The sequence below is a fragment of the Lolium perenne genome, chromosome 2 (genome assembly GCF_019359855.2).
Source record: "Lolium perenne isolate Kyuss_39 chromosome 2, Kyuss_2.0, whole genome shotgun sequence".
Taxonomy (NCBI): domain Eukaryota; kingdom Viridiplantae; phylum Streptophyta; class Magnoliopsida; order Poales; family Poaceae; genus Lolium; species Lolium perenne.
Window position 1 is genome coordinate 181,014,138 of NC_067245.2, and position 17,385 is coordinate 181,031,522.

At 47.9% G+C, this 17,385-nt stretch overlaps 4 protein-coding genes across 4 annotated transcripts; 3 read left to right on the forward strand and 1 right to left on the reverse strand.

The window, feature by feature from the left end:
• Window positions 1-5,963: 5,963 nt before the first annotated feature.
• Window positions 5,964-6,947, reverse strand: LOC127320795 (germin-like protein 8-7). Its single transcript, XM_051349860.2, has 2 exons — window positions 6,756-6,947; window positions 5,964-6,669 (listed from the first exon to the last, which is right to left on the reverse strand). Exons 1-2 carry the CDS (start codon window positions 6,880-6,882, stop codon window positions 6,107-6,109), a joined length of 690 nt encoding a protein of 229 aa, XP_051205820.1. The 5' UTR covers window positions 6,883-6,947; the 3' UTR covers window positions 5,964-6,106.
• Window positions 6,948-7,943: 996 nt separating this feature from the next.
• LOC127320793 (germin-like protein 8-11) lies at window positions 7,944-8,963 on the forward strand. Its single transcript, XM_051349859.2, has 2 exons — window positions 7,944-8,105; window positions 8,246-8,963. Exons 1-2 carry the CDS (start codon window positions 7,991-7,993, stop codon window positions 8,806-8,808), a joined length of 678 nt encoding a protein of 225 aa, XP_051205819.1. The 5' UTR covers window positions 7,944-7,990; the 3' UTR covers window positions 8,809-8,963.
• A 2,665-nt stretch (window positions 8,964-11,628) lies between these two features.
• On the forward strand, window positions 11,629-12,300 carry LOC139835678 (uncharacterized). The gene has a single exon (XM_071825537.1). The coding sequence runs from the start codon at window positions 11,629-11,631 to the stop codon at window positions 12,298-12,300; it is 672 nt and encodes a 223-aa protein (XP_071681638.1).
• A 1,045-nt stretch (window positions 12,301-13,345) lies between these two features.
• LOC139835679 (uncharacterized) lies at window positions 13,346-13,951 on the forward strand. The gene has a single exon (XM_071825538.1). It carries the CDS (start codon window positions 13,346-13,348, stop codon window positions 13,949-13,951), a length of 606 nt encoding a protein of 201 aa, XP_071681639.1.
• The last annotated feature ends 3,434 nt before the right edge of the window (window positions 13,952-17,385 follow it).

The following is a 17,385-nucleotide window of genomic DNA, read 5'->3' on the forward strand; positions in this document are numbered from 1 at the left end:
GTGCGGACCACCTCCTATGTTGCCGCCGTTGGTGCGACCGCCTCCACGGCCACGATGGCGGTTGCGGCCAGTGCCACCATTTCCCTGCGGGTGAACGGGCGCTGCGGGCACCGGGGCCGGGGCGATCCCCGCGGCAAGCACGCAGTGGACGGCGGGGACTCCCTTCAGCTGACGTTCCTCAAGCTTGAGGTAGTCGACCGCCCGCTCGAAGGTGGGGTTGATCATGAGGGTGAGGTTGGAGGCGGCGTTGCCGAGGTCCTCGCTGAGGCTGGCGGTGAGGGTGGAGAGGAGGAGCTCGTCACCGACGCGGAACCCGAGGTCCTGCAGCTGGTCGGAGATGGACTTGAGACGCAGGCAAAAGGCGTCGAGGGGTGATACGTGTGAAGCACACATCCGTTGGGAACCCCAAGAGGAAGGTGTGATGCATACAGCAGCAAGTTTTCCCTCAGTAAGAAACCAAGGTTATCGAACCAGTAGGAGTCAAGAAGCACGTGAAGGTTGTTGGTGGCGGAGTGTAGTGCGGCGCAACACCAGGGATTCTGGCGCCAACGTGGAACCTGCACAACACAATCAATGTACTTTGCCCCAACGTAACAGTGAGGTTGTCAATCTCACCGGCTTGCTGTAACAAAGGATTAGATGTATAGTGTGGAAGATGATGTTTGCGAAGAACAGTAAAGAACATTATTTGCAGTAGATTGTATTCAATGTAAAAGAATGGACCGGGGTCCACAGTTCACTAGTGGTGTCTCTCCAATAAGAAATAGCATGTTGGGTGAACAAATTACAGTTGGGCAATTGACAAATAAATAGGGCATAACAATGCACATACATGTCATGATGAGTAGTGTGAAATTTAATTGGGCATTACGACAAAGTACATAGACCGCTATCCAACATGCATCTATGCCTAAAAAGTCCACCTTCAGGTTAGCATCCGCACCCCTTCCAGTATTAAGTTGCAAACAACAGACAATTGCATTAAGTATGGTGCGTAATGTAATCAACACAAATATCCTTAGACAAAGCATTGATGTTTTATCCCTAGTGGCAACAACACATCCACAACCTTAGAACTTTCTGTCACTGTCCCAGATTAAATGGAGGCATGAACCCACTATCGAGCATAAATACTCCCTCTTGGAGTCACAAGTATCAACTTGGCCAGAGCCTCTACTAGCAACGGAGAGCATGCAAGATCATAAACAACACATATATGATAAATTCATAATCAACATAACATAGTATTCCATATTCATCGGATCCCAACAAACACAACATGTAGCATTACAAATAGATGATCTTGATCATGTTAGGCAGCTCACAAGATCGAACATGATGGCACAATGAGGAGAAGATAACCATCTAGCTACTGCTATGGACCCATAGTCTAGGGGTGAACTACTCACACATCAATCCGGAGGCGATCATGGTGATGAAGAGTCCTCCGGGAGATGATTCCCCTCTCCGGCAGGGTGCCGGAGGCGATCTCCTGAATCCCCCGAGATGGGATTGGCGGCCGGCGGCGTCTCTGGAAGGTTTTCCGTATCGTGGCTCTCGATACTGAGGTTTTCTCGACGAAGGCTTTTTATAGGCGGAAGGGTAGGTTTAGAGGCGGCGCGAGGGCCCCACACGCCAGGGCGGCGTAGCCCCACCCTTGGCCGCGCGGCCCTAGTGTGGCGGCGCCTCGTCACCCCACTTCGTATCCCCCTCGGTCTTCTGGAAGCTTCGTGGAAAAATAAGACCCTGAGCGTTGATTTCGTCCAATTCCGAGAATATTTCCTTTGTAGAATTTCTGAAAGCAAAAACAGCAGAAAACATCAACTGGCTCTTCGGCATCTTGTCAATAGGTTAGTGCCGGAAAATGCATAATAATGACATAAAGTGTGTATAAAACATGTGAGTATCATCAATAAAGTAGCATGGAACATAAGAAATTATAGATACGTTTGAGACGTATCAAGGGGCTGATCGCCCTGGGGCGTGCCGAAGAATTCCTGCTGCAAGAAAACAACACGTTGAAGTTTGTTGTTAGTGAAGAGGCCATTGATCTTAAGCCACACCATGCGAGCGTCATCGCCCTCGCGAACTACGGTCTTGAAGATGTACGATGAGACGATGAGGAAGAGTGAGCGGATGATGGTGGCGTCGATCACCATCTAGTCGGTGTCGCGGGAGAGCAGGTCGGCGGTGCCATCAACATGATCCCGCAGGTTGTACTCGCGGAAGATGAGGTAGTAGTAGGTTTTCCAGGCGTGGTACTTAGGTTCGGTGAGGGAGAGTTTGATGGGGATGTGGTCGGTGATGGGTACGGTGCGGAGGTGGGCGGGGTTGGTGACGGAGAGGTCGGAGGTGGGGGAGGGGGAGGCGAAGGGGTTGGTGGTGTTGGAGTTGGAGGACATGGCGGCGCTGCTTGGGGAGGGGCGGCGCGACGCTGGGGTTGGAGAGGGGCCAGCGGTGGCTTGGAGAGGAGGAGGGGGCGGCGGCCTGGCTAGGATCGAGGAAGGTATGATACCATGTAAAAAGGGATTGCAACACACAATGAATTGATTGGGTGCATATACCGTTACATATATAGGTCACGTCCTCGACTATACAAGGAAGGAGGCGGACTCAACATAAATACAAAAGATATGTATCGCTAATTCGCTACACATAACTACACAAGATATGTATCAAGATATATATCTCCACAGCATCTATTGAAAATAAACAAAATCTGAGGCATTAGTTTTTTGTGTGAGCTGAACATGCGCGGAAGGCGTACAGTATTTCTTGCAGACGAGGAAATTGTACATACCATCAACACTCGGGAAGAGTTTTGCAAGGACCAGCGACTCAAAATTTTTGTTGCAACGATCAGCGACTCTAGGTGTGATTCCTTGCAAAGAGCTTTAATTACCAGACTACAAAATTAAACAACACATGATAGCCACGTTACCTTGCAGCTAGCAATAAGCGTGGATGTTGGCTGTGGGCCACACCACACCGACTCGCTATTGCTGTGGCAGCTACACGGAAAACAAAATAACATGCACAATATGGCTAAACCCTATCAATGGTATAGTTCATCTTACAAAGACTGCAAATTTCTATGCCTGAGGGTCTTGCCCATCTTCTCTTCTGAACTTGTCATCAAAGTTGGAGCTGCCTATCTCTCCGCGAGGAGTCACCCATCTGGTATAGGTAGGTATCCTGGGCGTCCCTTGGCTGGCATCGGCCCAGCAAAAATCGGCCAGTTTGGTTACGTGGCCAAACCCGCGTTGTTGCACGAATCACTTCTCAAAGCACCCTCGGGCCAAACCCTGGAGGAATGCCTGGTTCGGCCGTTTCTAGCGAGCCACCCTGTTCCGGCAGACCTGGAGAATGCCGCGTTCCCGCAGAGCCACCGCGAGAGATGACGAGAGCTCGCGCGGGATGGCGAAATCTCGGCGGGATGAATTCGGTCACCGCGCTTGAAATTTCGCCATCGTATATAGGGCGGATCTCTCACCACCAAATCCGAATCCCCCATTTCCCCCCTTTTCGAGCTCATCCACAATTCCCGATCTAGCGCCATGGCCGGCTCTTCCTCACCCGCACGGTCGGCGAGGCGGTAACGGTGGCAGTGGCGACTGGCCGCGGATGGTCATCTTCTTCCTCTGTGTCGATGACTTGCTTGAACCTGATCCCCGGTCTATAATGATGAACTTGTTCGAGGTGGTATATACTAACCCCTCATGTGATAAACCTGCGATGTATCACAAAGTATAGTTGCTTCGCTCGTGATGCATCGGCCATTAAGTAGTTGTTGTGTATTACCAGCACCTTTTGTGATGAACTGAATGTTGTAATTCAGTTATTAGCACTGCTGAGTAACCTTACTACTCTAAGGGGAGGGGTTACCACAGCTCGCCCCTATCTCCAACCAAACAGCGCGTGGGCTGCACGAGCAGGGAAGAAAGTAGTTTGTGCAGGCACCCAAATAATGGGGTTTGACTTCCCTCTCCGGCTCAGAAAAGGCCACCTAGACTATCAAACGACCCGCGTTTCATGGCCCATGGCCCGTTCATACATTGCAAACATATCTACAATTTTTGATGCTCCATGCTTGTTTCACACCAATTTATATATATTTTTCTCACACTTCGTTGCACTTTTATACATTTTCTGGCACTAACCTATTAAAAAGATACCACAATGCCAGTTCCATGTTTTCTGCTGTTTTGTATTTCAGAAAAGTTGTACATGAAATATTCTCAGAATTGGACGAAACAAAAGCCGAAATCAATATTTTTCCGTAACGAAAACAAAGTCTAGAATGGGGACGAAGAAGAGGTGCAGGGCGTCCAGACCACCCCATGGCGCGGCCTGGGTGTGGCCCGCGCCTAGGGGTGGTGTGGGCCCTCCTGGCCTCCACCGACCTCGCCCTTCCGCCTATTTATTCACGATCTCGAGAAAAACCTAAACACCCGAGCCTTTATCCACGAAAAGTTCCGTTGCGGCCGCCATCACAGACCCTAGCTCGGGAGGGTTCTGAAGCTCTTCTCGGCACCCTGCCGGAGAGGGAGATCATCGCCGGAGGCCTCTACATCGTCATGCCCACCTCCGAAGTGATGCGTGAGTAGTTTATCCTTGGACTATGGGTCCATAGCAGTAGCTAGATGGGTTGCCTTCTCCAATTTGTGCCTCGCCGGACCCACCAAAACTCTCAGAGAAGGGTCCAGCAGTTGGCATGCGCCCCCTCAAATCTCTAGCATGCCGGACCCACGAGAACTCTCAGAGAAGGGTCCCAGCAGGCTCTGACCTGCGGGACCATGCGTCTAGAATTGACGGCAGGCAGACACTTGTGCTGACACGTGCGGATTTTTTTGGCATAGCAACTGACATGTGGAACCCATGTTGGTGGTACTGACAGTTCTGGTCCACTTCGCATGCTAGGAGGCTGTCGGAACGGGTGGCCCCACGCAGGTGGGTCATGTCGGCACCTGACATGCGGGCCCGAGTGGTGCAAGCCAAGTACATGTGTGCAGACAGTGGTTGTCTCCCCTTACAAATATGGATCCCAGTGCTGCAGGCCTTGGACTGTTGTGCGGGCAGACTCAAAAGTACGTGAACATGAGCATGTAGAGTGTGGGTCAGGTGTGTCCACCGGCCCGAAGCCCAGTTGTTGTGACGCGCGCCCACTGCTGACTCAGCAGTTCGGGCCGCCAACCACCCGCGACGCTCATTTCTGCACAATCGCTGACGTATAGACCTTGTCCGTCACTATTTTTTCGGGCCGAGCGGCCCAAATCGTCATCTATGACGCGAAAACGTCCTATCGTCATAGAAAAAGACAATCGCTGACGGATTTCCAAATCATCAGTATCATTTCGTCATTGAAGACCCGGATTTAACTAGTGGATAGAGAGGAAGAGAGATTGCCGAAATATGATGGAGGTTGTATTGAGTCTCATGGATGAGTATATATAAGAAGGCTCTCCTAGAAATAAGATAGGATACGGATTGCAAATCCTAAACTACCAAATACATGCACACCTAATATATCTCTAACAAGTACACCTGATGCCCCTAGTCCATACTATATGCCCCCCACTTTCTCTCTTTTTGACATAAATGCTTCCGCATCCTTCAAACTCTATGTCTCCTTATTCCGTCTCCCCTTCTGATGCAATCTTATGGGTTCACTTTTACAAATGAGCCGGGATTTGGTGTGCAAAACAGGCATCCTTCCACATGGCCTTTTCCTGGTGATTTGATATATTTAAACACGCTCTCAGTATAATATCATTGTTCAATGTTCTTAATTAAATCGGTGATTTTATATATTAAATCAAGGCTGGGTCGAAGGTCACAGGTTCAACATTCTAGAATTCCAGTGTAGCACGACGCTCACCATACTGAGCGGGTTAGAGTCACATCTCACATGGTACATTATTTGATGTTCTAGCATGAGCAGTTGGATGGTTACAAGAGAAAGAGAAAGTAGAACAATATATTATTCATGTTTGAATTAAACCAATACATCACACATACTAATGTGCTGATCACACATAACAACTTTTTGTTTTTACAATAGAATGGAATTTTATTGTGAAATGCTAGTGGCTGGTACAATGTTTAATTAATTGTGATTGTCAGCCCAGAATTGAGCTTGGAGCCAGTCAACGGTCTTCTTCTCCACCTGAAAGGCCTTGGCGAGCACATCATCCGAGATCATGGGCTTTGATCCGAAAACGGCATTGGCAATGGTAATTGCCCCCGGATTCTGGCTGCTTAGTGCAGCAATTGCGACAGCCGGCTTGTAAGGATTGGGGTTGAACTGAAAGTGGATGAGTCCTTGTGGGAAAACAAACACATCACCCTTGTTGAGCACCTTGGAGAAGAGCTTGTTGTCGGTGTTGGACGTGACAAAACCGACATACAGTGTGCCCTCAAGCACCGTGAGGATCTCAGTGGCACGGGGGTGCGTGTGTGGTGGGTTCTCGCCTAGGGGTGCATAGTCGATGCGTGCTAGGGAGATGCCAAGCGTGTTAAGGCCAGGAATCTTCATGACATTGATCAACGTCACGTTGGAACCGACCTTGCTCATCTTGGTGTCCCTTGGCATATCGAGCTTGGCCGCCAGGAAGAAGTCCTCCACTGTCACAACTTTTGGGTCCTTGCAGACGAATCCATTAACTAGCACTAGATCAAGAGAACCAACATGAGATTGATATGGTTGTCAGAACTAAAAATTCATATATAAACTGATGCAAGAATTAACTCCGTACCACGTGAGCTATTGTCTGCGACGCAGAAGTCTTGGAGAGGGCTAGGATCAGAGGCTACAGCCTGCCATGAGATCACAGCAAGAATAGCAATGAAGAGAAGGATGCACGAGGAGGAGAAAGAGGCCATTCTTCTGTTTGAAAAATCGATGTTGGAAACTCTTAGATCTTGGCTTTGTGTGTTCAGTATCTATGTTGTGTTAGCTGATTCTCTATGTTCTCAGCATGCAGGGATATATATAGCTCGCCTGCAGTGACTAAATGTTGCTGACCGAGTTCACGGTCGTGCCAATTAAAATCCAGCGTAGATTGACATGGTCTCTTGCAGGGAAGCTAGCCAATTTGCTCTGATTAAGTGTCTTCGGAACGCGGCTAAACTGGTTGACCGGTTCTCCTCATGCATGCAATGCATTAACTAATTAATTAGACACCCTGTTAAATCTTGTGTGTGTATAACTGTGTATGCGGTCAATGTCGATGGCAACAAGCCAAAAAATGACATGTTCAACGGCAAGAAATATTCATCAATTAGCTATAGCTTAATCATATGTCATGCATTAACTAATTGGAAGGAGAGGAACGAACACGTCTTCAACAACAAGTCCTCACTACCATCAATCGTTATGCACAAGATCCGGGAAGAAGGAAAAGACTGGATCCTTGCAGGAGCCAAGAGCTTAGCAGAGCTCGTTAGCTAAGCTGTTTCTGGGACGGAGTTTGTTCCGCCCCTCCCCCTTTTTTTCTATTTGTATGGCTCTTGCCATGTACCTGTTTGCTTCTCCTATATCAATATAAGGCAAAAGCTTTTTTGCCCGTTTCAAAAAAAAAATCATATGTCATGCATGACACTAACACAACGTTACAACATAACCACTTCAAAGTAGATTCACGAAAGCGTGTAATCCATAGATCATGGAGTATCACATCAGAACAGCACTTCTATGACCACGTCAGGTCATCTGCCTGAGGTAGAAAACATATACTGTATTAAAAGATATACAAAGAAACTTCCTGAAGTTGATCGATTCAAGGTAACATATGGCTATTTAGTCAGCGCACTCTACCTGCTCGATTAAATCAACTGCCTTCGTTTCTACTTGGCCGGCTACACATTTTTCTTGACTATTTCATGAAATCACCTGACCTTTTTCTGCTATAAATACCTAACGCCATTCAAAGGTGAAGCACACAACAATACAACAAACCCACAAGCACAGCAGCTTTCAGCAAATATTCAAATGGCCTCCTCTTCCTTTCTCATCGTCGCTCTTCTCGCCTTGGTCTCATGGCAGGCTATTGCATCTGATCCAAGCCCTCTTCAAGACTTCTGCGTTGCGGACAAAAGCTCACGTGGTATGTATTCTCAACACTGGGTGAATATCAAGTACATGTTAGTATCATATACATAGTTCTCAAGGTATATTTCACATGCATATTGCTTATTGTTGTTAGCATTCTGACTCACTGATGCTAATACGTCATCTCTCGTGCAGTTCTTGTCAATGGATTTGTCTGCAAAGACCCAAAAGATGTGAAGGCCGAAGACTTCTTCTTGGCTGCCAAGCTTGACATGCCAAGAGACACTAAAATGAGCAAGGTCGGGTCTAATGTCACCTTGATCAATGTAATGCGTATTCCCGGCTTGAACACATTGGGTATCTCCTTGGCGCGAATCGATTATGCACCTTTAGGTGAGAACCCACCGCACACTCACCCTCGTGCCACCGAGATCCTCACCGTGCTTGAAGGGACCTTGTATGTCGGTTTCGTCACATCCAACCCAGACAACAAGTTCTTGTCGAAGGTGCTCAACAAGGGTGATGTCTTTGTATTTCCACAAGGACTCATCCACTTCCAGTTCAACCCAAATCCCTACAAACCGGCGGTGGCAATTGCTGGACTTAGCAGCCAGAACCCTGGGGCTATTACTATTGCTAATGCTGTGTTTGGGTCAAAGCCAATGATCTCAGATGATGTTCTCGCCAAAGCCTTCCAGGTGGATAAGAAGACTGTGGATTGGCTTCAATCTCAGTTTTGGGCAGACAACCACAATTAGTTTAACATTGCATCGACTACTGGAAAGTAGTATCATATAGTTTGATATTACATTTGTTTGTTGTATTTTATTAGCTTCCAAAATATACCATGTACTGCCAGTACTGGTGAAATATGTGGTTGAATAAAAATATTGTTCCTGTATTGTACACCACACATGAAATGCTCCAAACATGTTAGTAATTTTGCCACTTATGATGGCTCTGCAGATCCCCTAGTCTGGATCAACCATTGTGAGAAATTTTTGTGTACACAACGATGGAGGAGAAAAGGTGTGGATTGATTCGAAACATCTGATTGATGATGCACACCTCTCAAACATGCAATTGGAGATGGAAGAGAGCACCCCATCTTGGAAATGTTTTGCAAAACTCATCAATCTACGTTTTGGACCTCAAATCCGCAGCAACCCGTTAGGTGAGTTAGCAGCCCTGCGTCGCACCATTAGTGTGGAGGGATACATCAGACAATTTTCCGCCCTGCATTGCCACTATCTGAAGCTTGAGTCTGAACAACATGTGCATATCTTTACTTTTGGCATCCTAAAACCCTTGCAGACGAAGGATCAAACTCCAAAACCCAGCTTCGCTGCAGATGACGATGAGCCTAGCCCAGGCATACAAGGAGCTATAAGTGAAGAAACGACGCCTACTCCGGCACTAAAACCTCCAGCATGTACACCTTTGGTGGGCAAAGCCGTGTGTCTCACCCAGCCTGCCCTTCCCGTTCCAATTTTGCGGTCAAAATCTCCTGTAAAAACCAGTGCTACAGCCGCACCACAACATTAGTTTAAGAAACTCTCATCATTGGAGATGGCTGATCACAGAGCTAAAAAAGCTTTGTTTTAATTGCGGTGAGAATTTTTCCTAGGGTCATCGCTGTCGGAAACTCTTTTTTCAATGACGAGGAAACAATAACAACCTAACAAAGGAGACGAAATGGTGGAGCACCTGACGCTCGTTCACGTTCAGGATGCACGGATACACACCCAGCCCAGATGCTTGCCTGGGAGAATGGTGGCCGAAACTGTCGAACGCCACACCTAAGCAGAGTAGAAAGGCAATGAAAGGTCAGAGTTGTGGTGATGAGTTGTGGCTTAAGCGAAACGTCAGGGTTTTCGACAAGATAGTGGTGATGCCTGCAGAGCTGGTGTAGCGTATTTAAGGCTGAGTTTGAGCAGTGGAAGAGAGCAAAACATTGTGGTAGAGTGGTAGTGGACATCAGAGTGATCACGTAGTTGGTGCATAGTTGTTGTGGAGTATGAGACCGATCACTTGTGATTGTGCCATGTTGATAAAATCTTGTAAAACTAGTTCTTCTATCTATCTTAATGAACGAAGACACGTGATGCTAGCGTGTGTTTTTGAAAAGCAACATCCTAACAATTTCTCTCTCTCAGAACACACAAGGAGACACCTCCGCGGGGGTGGATAATCGTGATGGCCTTCCAGCTGATCGATGTACCGACTATCTCATTTCGCGCTTTAATAGGAATCTGCATAGGACAAACAATGCAACTCATGGTAGCCCTTGTTGATTTGAGGTCAAGTTAGAATTTTCTTGCTGAAGAAGCAATTAAGGTGCCTGAGTCCAGCTACACCCCCAACACATGCCTGCATGTCGGTATGTCCAATGATGACTGGGTCGTAAGCCCCAGCATGGCCTAAGGAACTACACTCGATATCCTTGGCAAGTCGGCAAGAAGTTCTAAATCGATTATCATGCTATTCTGCTAGATGGCTTTAACATTATCCTTGGTGTACAGTGGCTCGGAACATTGAGTCCATTTCTTTGGGATTTTGAACACTTACTATGTCTCTTTGGCACGAGTCTACTCACGTCACATGGTGGACCATCAACAAGGCACCAGGGCAATTGCAGCAGAATGCAGCCAACATGGATGACCTGCTGTCCACATCCTTCCTAAGGAGTTCACCGATGTCTTTGCTAAACCTCGGGGTCACCATAGGCAAGAGTTTATGACCACCGCATCCATCTCCTTCCAGGGACTGCACTGGTTGCTGTTCGTCCATACCACTAACCCCAGTTGCAAAAAGATGAGATCCAACGCTAGTGTGCTGACAGGCTTGAACAAGGCATCATGGCAGAGAGTATCTGCTTTCTCTGCACTCTTTATTACTTGTGAGTAAACATGATGGATGTTGGTGTTTCTGTGTGGAATGTCGAGACCATGAAAGACAAATTTCCAATGCCAGTCATTGAGTCACTTGACAAACTTAAATGCGCCAAGTATTTCACTAAGCTAGACCTTCGGAGTGGCTACGCCTACCATCAGGTGCACATGCACCCCCAAGATACAGAAAAAGTGCGACTTCACCAAACAATCAGTAGCATATCTCGGACATGTCATCTCTAAACTTGGCGTGTTTGCTGCCAAAGAAGACCAACACAGCACAAACCTCTGACTACAGGCCTGTGAGCCTCATGCATAGCGTGGCCAAAATTCTTTGCAAGGTCTTGGCTAATAGGCTTGCCCCTGAGTTTCATCGTCTGATCTCGCAGAGCCAGAGTGCTTTCGTCAAGGGAAGGTCAATCCAAGACAATTTTCTTTATGTCAAGAATGTGATTAAGGAAGCACAAATTAGACATTGCTAAAGCTTTCGATTCAGTCAATTGGGGATACTTGCTGAAGGTGCTAGAGAATATGGGGTTCGGGCACAAATGGATAAATATCATTGCACTTTTGTTTGCCTCTTCCAGCCCCAGAATTATGTTGAATGGCAGCCCTGGAAACCTATTCTATCACCGTCGTGGGCTGCGGCAAGGAGACCCTCTGTCTCCACTTTTGATCATTCTGGCGATGGAGCCCCTTCAAAGATTGCTTGAGTTGGCAACATTGCATCAAGTCATCTCGCCTTTAAAGTTGCATGCAGCTCAGTTAAGGGTCAGCTTCTATGCAGAAGACGCGGCACTCTTCGTCAACCCAAAGAAGGAGGGCATCTCGGCAATTCAACATATCCTACATTTATTTGGCAATGCATCTGGGTTGCATACTAGTATCCACAAATGCGTGGCATACCCTGTTGCTTGCAATAACATTGACTTATCTGAGATTCTGCAAGACTTCGGTGGTTCCCAGGGGTCTTTCGCCTGTCGCTACCTTGGGCTGCCTTTGGGTTACAGAAAGCCAAGAATGGTGGAGGTGCAGCCTTTGTTGGACAAACTGGCTGGCCGCCTGCAGGGCTGGGTGGGAAAGTTGATGAACCGAACTGGCATGCTAACTCTAGTGAATGTCGTCCTAACGGCCACAGCTGCATATTTTCTGTCAGCATTCCCTGTTGATAAGTGGTTTATCAAGAAAGTGGATAAGCTGCGCCGTGGTTTTCTATGGGCAGCCGAGGAGGAGGCTAAGGGAGGGAAATGCATGGTGAACTGGAGGAAAATATGTGCCCCTCGTAGGTTCGGTGGCCTGGGAATCAAGGATATCCAAAATTTTGGCAGGGCGTTACGCCTAAGATGGGAATGGCTTTGATGGGCCGATGAAGATCGACCATGGAAGGGAACACCGACGCCATGTGATGGCGGTGACAAAGAACTCTTCAAGGCTTGCACTTCCATTACCACTGGAAACGGAGAAAAGGCGCAGTTTTGGCATGATAATTGGCTCGATGGAATTGTTCCTTGTCAGTTAGCTCCAGAGATTTTTAAGCTAGCTAGATGGAAAAAACTAACGGTCAAGGAGGCCTAGTGGATGAGGGGCGTGCACCACATCAATACTGAATATCAACTTTACCAATTCATTGTGCTTTGGAGCAAGCTGCAACATGTCCAGCTGGTGGCTCGACCTGACAACATCTACTGGAACGTGAACGCCAGAGGGGAGTACTCGGCCAGTTCTGCCTATGGGGCTCTTTTCCATGGGCGTTTGTTGCAACCTGATCTGGAACAGGTGTGGAAGACCAAGGCCGAAGGCAAAGTGGAATTCTACGTATGGCTACTGCTGCAAAACAGAAATTGGATTGTGGAGAGACTGAGATCGAGAGGCTGGCCACATGATGACACGTGCAGTTTATGTGATCAAGAGTTAGAAACAGCTGCTCATCTTGCCCTTTTTTGCCCTTTTGCAAAAGAGGTTTGGCATGGCCTTCAGGCCACTTTCCCGAGAGTGGCAATGGTGGCCAGCTCTTCTACGAGCATCTCCAGTTGGTGGACAAAGATTACAAGAGGAAGACAGAGCGAGGGTAAGAAGAAAGAAGTGGCCATGGCAATGTATGTGGTTTGGAACATCTGGAAGGAAAGGGGGCGGCGTATTTTCCAGCAAAAAACCATGACAGTGTTAGAGATAGAGTTGTAATAGGTTTAGTTAGGAAACCTAGTTACATACGATATAAACAAACACCACATTGTACTCCTATATATAGACGAGGACGAGGGACACGGAGATCATCCGGGTAGCTTGTATCTACCTGATCAATAAAGTATCGATCTATCTCGTTTTACATGGTATAAAGCCGGCTCTTCAGCCGATAAACCCTATCGAGTCGAGCTCCATCGCCGACGTCGACCTTCTGTCGACCATGGCGTCTTCTTCGTCCACTGCTGCGCAGATCAACCTCGGCCTGCCGTCGCGCGAGCTCCTCACGCGCGACAACTACCCGCTATGGCGCTCGCAGGTGCTGCCCGCGATTCGCGGTGCCCAACTCATCGGTCTCCTCGACGAAACCGACATCGCCCCTCTGTCTCAGATCGTCGATGTCGCGGCTGACAAGACCACGGACACACCGGCCAAGATGAAGGCCAATCCCGACTACACGGCGTGGCTCTCGCGCGACCAGATCGTCTTGGCCTACCTGTTTCAGTCGCTCTCCGGGGGGATTCTTCCCCATGTGCATCGACTTGAGTCTTCCGCCGGTGTCTGGCATGCCATAGATGAGATGTTCGCCGCCCAGAGGGAGGCAAAAGTCACCAACCTCCTGATCGCCCTTGCCAATACCAAGAAATTGCAGCTGACCACCTCTGAGTTCTTGTCCAAGATGCAGGGACTCGCTGATGAACTGATCGCTGCTGGCCATCCCCTGCCCGACAAACAGCTGGTCTCCTATATTTTGGCCGGTCTCGGTGCTGACTATAACTCTCTCGTGGCCGCTCTCGGCGTGGTGACCACGCCGATCTCCCTCGCCTAGCTGTACTCTCACATATATGGCTATGACCAGCGTCAACTCATGCTGCAAGCTAGGGCCGCCTGCTCCCGAGTTCGAGACCTCAGCCAACGCCGCTTCCCGACAGTGGCATCCCCGTTCTGCTCCTGATGGCAACTATGGGCGCAACCGCGGTGACCGCAGTGATCGCGGTGACCACCGTGACGACCGCCGAGATGGGCGTCGTGATGACCGCTCGTTCTACCAGGGACGAGGTGGCGGTTGTGGCAATCAAGCTGGTGGCCGTGGGCGTGGCTGCCGCCGCACCACTCCATGGGTTGATGCAACCTGCCAATTTTGTAACAAGGAGGGGCACTATGCCAAGGATTGCTGGTCCAGATATTCCAATGATGATGATTACGGTGACAAAGAGGTGCATGCCGCTTATGGTGTTGACACCAATTGGTACCAAGACTCTGGTGCCACACACCACATTACTGGTGAACTCAACAATCTGACGATGCGGGATGCGTACAAGGGGCATGACAAGGTTAACACCGCCAATGGGCAAGGTATGGGTATTGCACATATTGGTCACTCTATAATTCGTAGCCCTTCTAAAAAATTTGAACTCCGTAATGTTCTTCATGTCCCCAATGCATCCAAGAATTTGCTTTCTGTTCACCGCTTCACATATGATAACCATGTCTTCATAGAGTTTCACCCCTTTTTCTTTTTGATCAAGGATCAGGTCACCCGGAGAGTCATTCATAGAGGGCGGTGTGTTGGCGGCCTTTATCCCTTGATTTCATCCTTGGCATCCTCAAGGTCCCTGAAGCATGCTTTCCTCGCTGCCAAGCCGTCCCAGTCCCAATGGCATAGTCGTTTAGGACATCCTTCTCTAGTTATTTTTAGGCAAATTATTAGCAAAAATAAAATTCCCTGTATTAGGGATGATAGTAGTGCATCAGTTTGTGATACGTGTCAACAGGCTAAGAGTCATCAGCTTCCCTATCCTATCTCCACCAGTGTTTCTACAGTTCTCTTACAATTAGTGTTTTCTGATGTGTGGGGTCATGCACCTACTTCTGTTGGTCGTCATGATTATTACATAAGCTTTATTGATGATTATAGTAAATTTACCTGGATCTACTTACTTAAAAAAAAGTCTGATGCCTTTGATGCCTTTGTTAACTTTCAAAAACTTGTTGAACGCAAATTTGACAGGAAAATCCTTACTGTTCAATCAGACTGGGGAGGTGAATATGTCAAATTAAACTCTCTTTTTCAAACACAAGGGATATCTCATCATGTCTCATGTCCACATGCTCATCAGCAAAATGGCTCTGCTGAATGCAAACATCGCCACATTGTTGAAGTTGGTCTTGCCCTTCTTGCACATGCTGGTATGCCACTGAAATTTTGGGATGAAGTGTTTCTTACAGCCACACATCTCATCAATATGCTTCCCAGTCCAGTTCTTAATAATGACACTCCTGTTCATCGCCTTCTTGGCACTCGACCAAACTACTCCTCACTTCGTGTTTTTGGCTGTGCATGTTGGCCTAATCTTCACCCATACAACAAACACAAACTCGCCTTCCATTCCAAACAATGTGTCTTTCTTGGTTATAGCCCCGTCACAAAGGTGTTAAATGTCTTGAAGTTTCCACTGGTCGAGTTTATATCTCTCGTGACGTTGTTTTTGATGAAGTTGTGTTTCCCTTTAAACATCTACATCCCAATGATGGTGCTCTCCTTCGCAAGCAAATTCTTCTTCTTGACCCTTCTCTTCATAATTTTCATGAAGGGGACGAATTTTATAGTGACTCTAATATGCAAACTACCCGTGCTACTAACCCTTCTGTTAGCCCTGTTCCTCAGGTTGTGCAAGGTGCAGGACAACAAAACATTGCAGCTGGCGAAAATTTGAGTCGAAATGCTGCTTCGAGCCATTCTGGGGGCTCGTTTTCGTTCTCAGGTGAAAGCAGCAGAGGCACGCCGTCCCAGACGGATTCTCTGGGCGGATCTCCCTCGGGATCGGCTCCCGATCTCTCGGGTCGCGTGCACTCAGCGTAGTCTGGCGCGGCGTCAAGCGCACACGCGCGGGGGACTGACTCCCCAATCAGTGCGCGGTCCCCCTCTGTCACGCGGGATTCGCCCAGATTCTCTGCGGGCGAGACGACGCCTGGAGCCTCTACCTCCACACCTTCGGCCACATCGTCGGCCACACCGGGGCATTCGGATCCGCTGCACCCTGCCACCCCATCAACAACAACGTCAGGTGCGGCTGACAGCACCAGCGCAGCATCTGGATCCCCTCCGCCGCGCAACTCTGCGGCCCCGCCTATGCCTCTCCACCGCATACACGAGCTTCTCGTGGGCTTGTTAAACTGCGGGAATACAAAGACAACACTGTTCGCTGGCTTCTTTCATGCACTACTTCTGCAAAATCCAAAAATCTTTACTCGGCGTTGACTGATCCGAATTGGAAGGTAGCAATGGATGAAGAGTTTGGTGCACTCATGCAAAATAACACATGGAGATTGGTTCCTCCACACCGAGGTAAAAATGTGATTGACTGTCGTTGGATATACAAAGTTAAGCGCAAGTCAGATGGTTCTATTGACAGATATAAAGCTCGGTTAGTGGCCAGAGGATTCAAGCAATGATATGGGATTGACTATGAGGATACTTTTAGTCCAGTTGTCAAAATTGCTACTGTTCGTCTTGTTTTGGCGCTTTCTGGTTCCAGAGGATGGAGCTTGCGACAGATAGATGTAAAGAACGCGTTTATTCATGGCGTTCTGGAAGAGGAGGTCTATATGAGACAACCACCTGGGTATGAAGATCCAACTCAACCAAACTATATTTGCAAGCTTGATAAGGCGTTATATGGGCCCAAAGAGCATGGTATTCCCGGTTGAGTTCTAAGTTGATGGCTATTGGCTTTGTTCCTTCCAAGTCAGATACTTCATTGTTTATTTATCAAAAGTCCCATATCACTATCTGTATGCTCATTTATGTGGATGATATTATTGTTGCTAGTTCATCTCAAGCAGCTACTGATGCTCTGTTGAAGGATTTGAGTCATGAGTTTGCCTTGAAGGATCTTGGCGATCTTCACTTCTTAGGCGTGGAAGTTAATAAGGTTGACAATGGTATTGTTCTTAGTCAAGCTAAGTATGCTCAGGACATCTTGACCCGTGTTGGTATGGTCAATTGTACAGGAGTTGCTACACCATTGTCTGTTTCAGAAAAACTTAGTACACATCCGGGTGACTTGTTGGGTCCAGAAGACAGTACCAACTACAGGAGTATGGTGGGAGCTTTGCAGTATCTTACTCTTACTCGTCCAGACATCTCATATGCAGTCAACAAAGTATGCCAGTATTTACATGCTCCTACTACTGTACATTGGGCTGCAGCTAAGCGTATTCTGCGGTATGTCAAGCATACAAGAACGGTTGGACTTACAT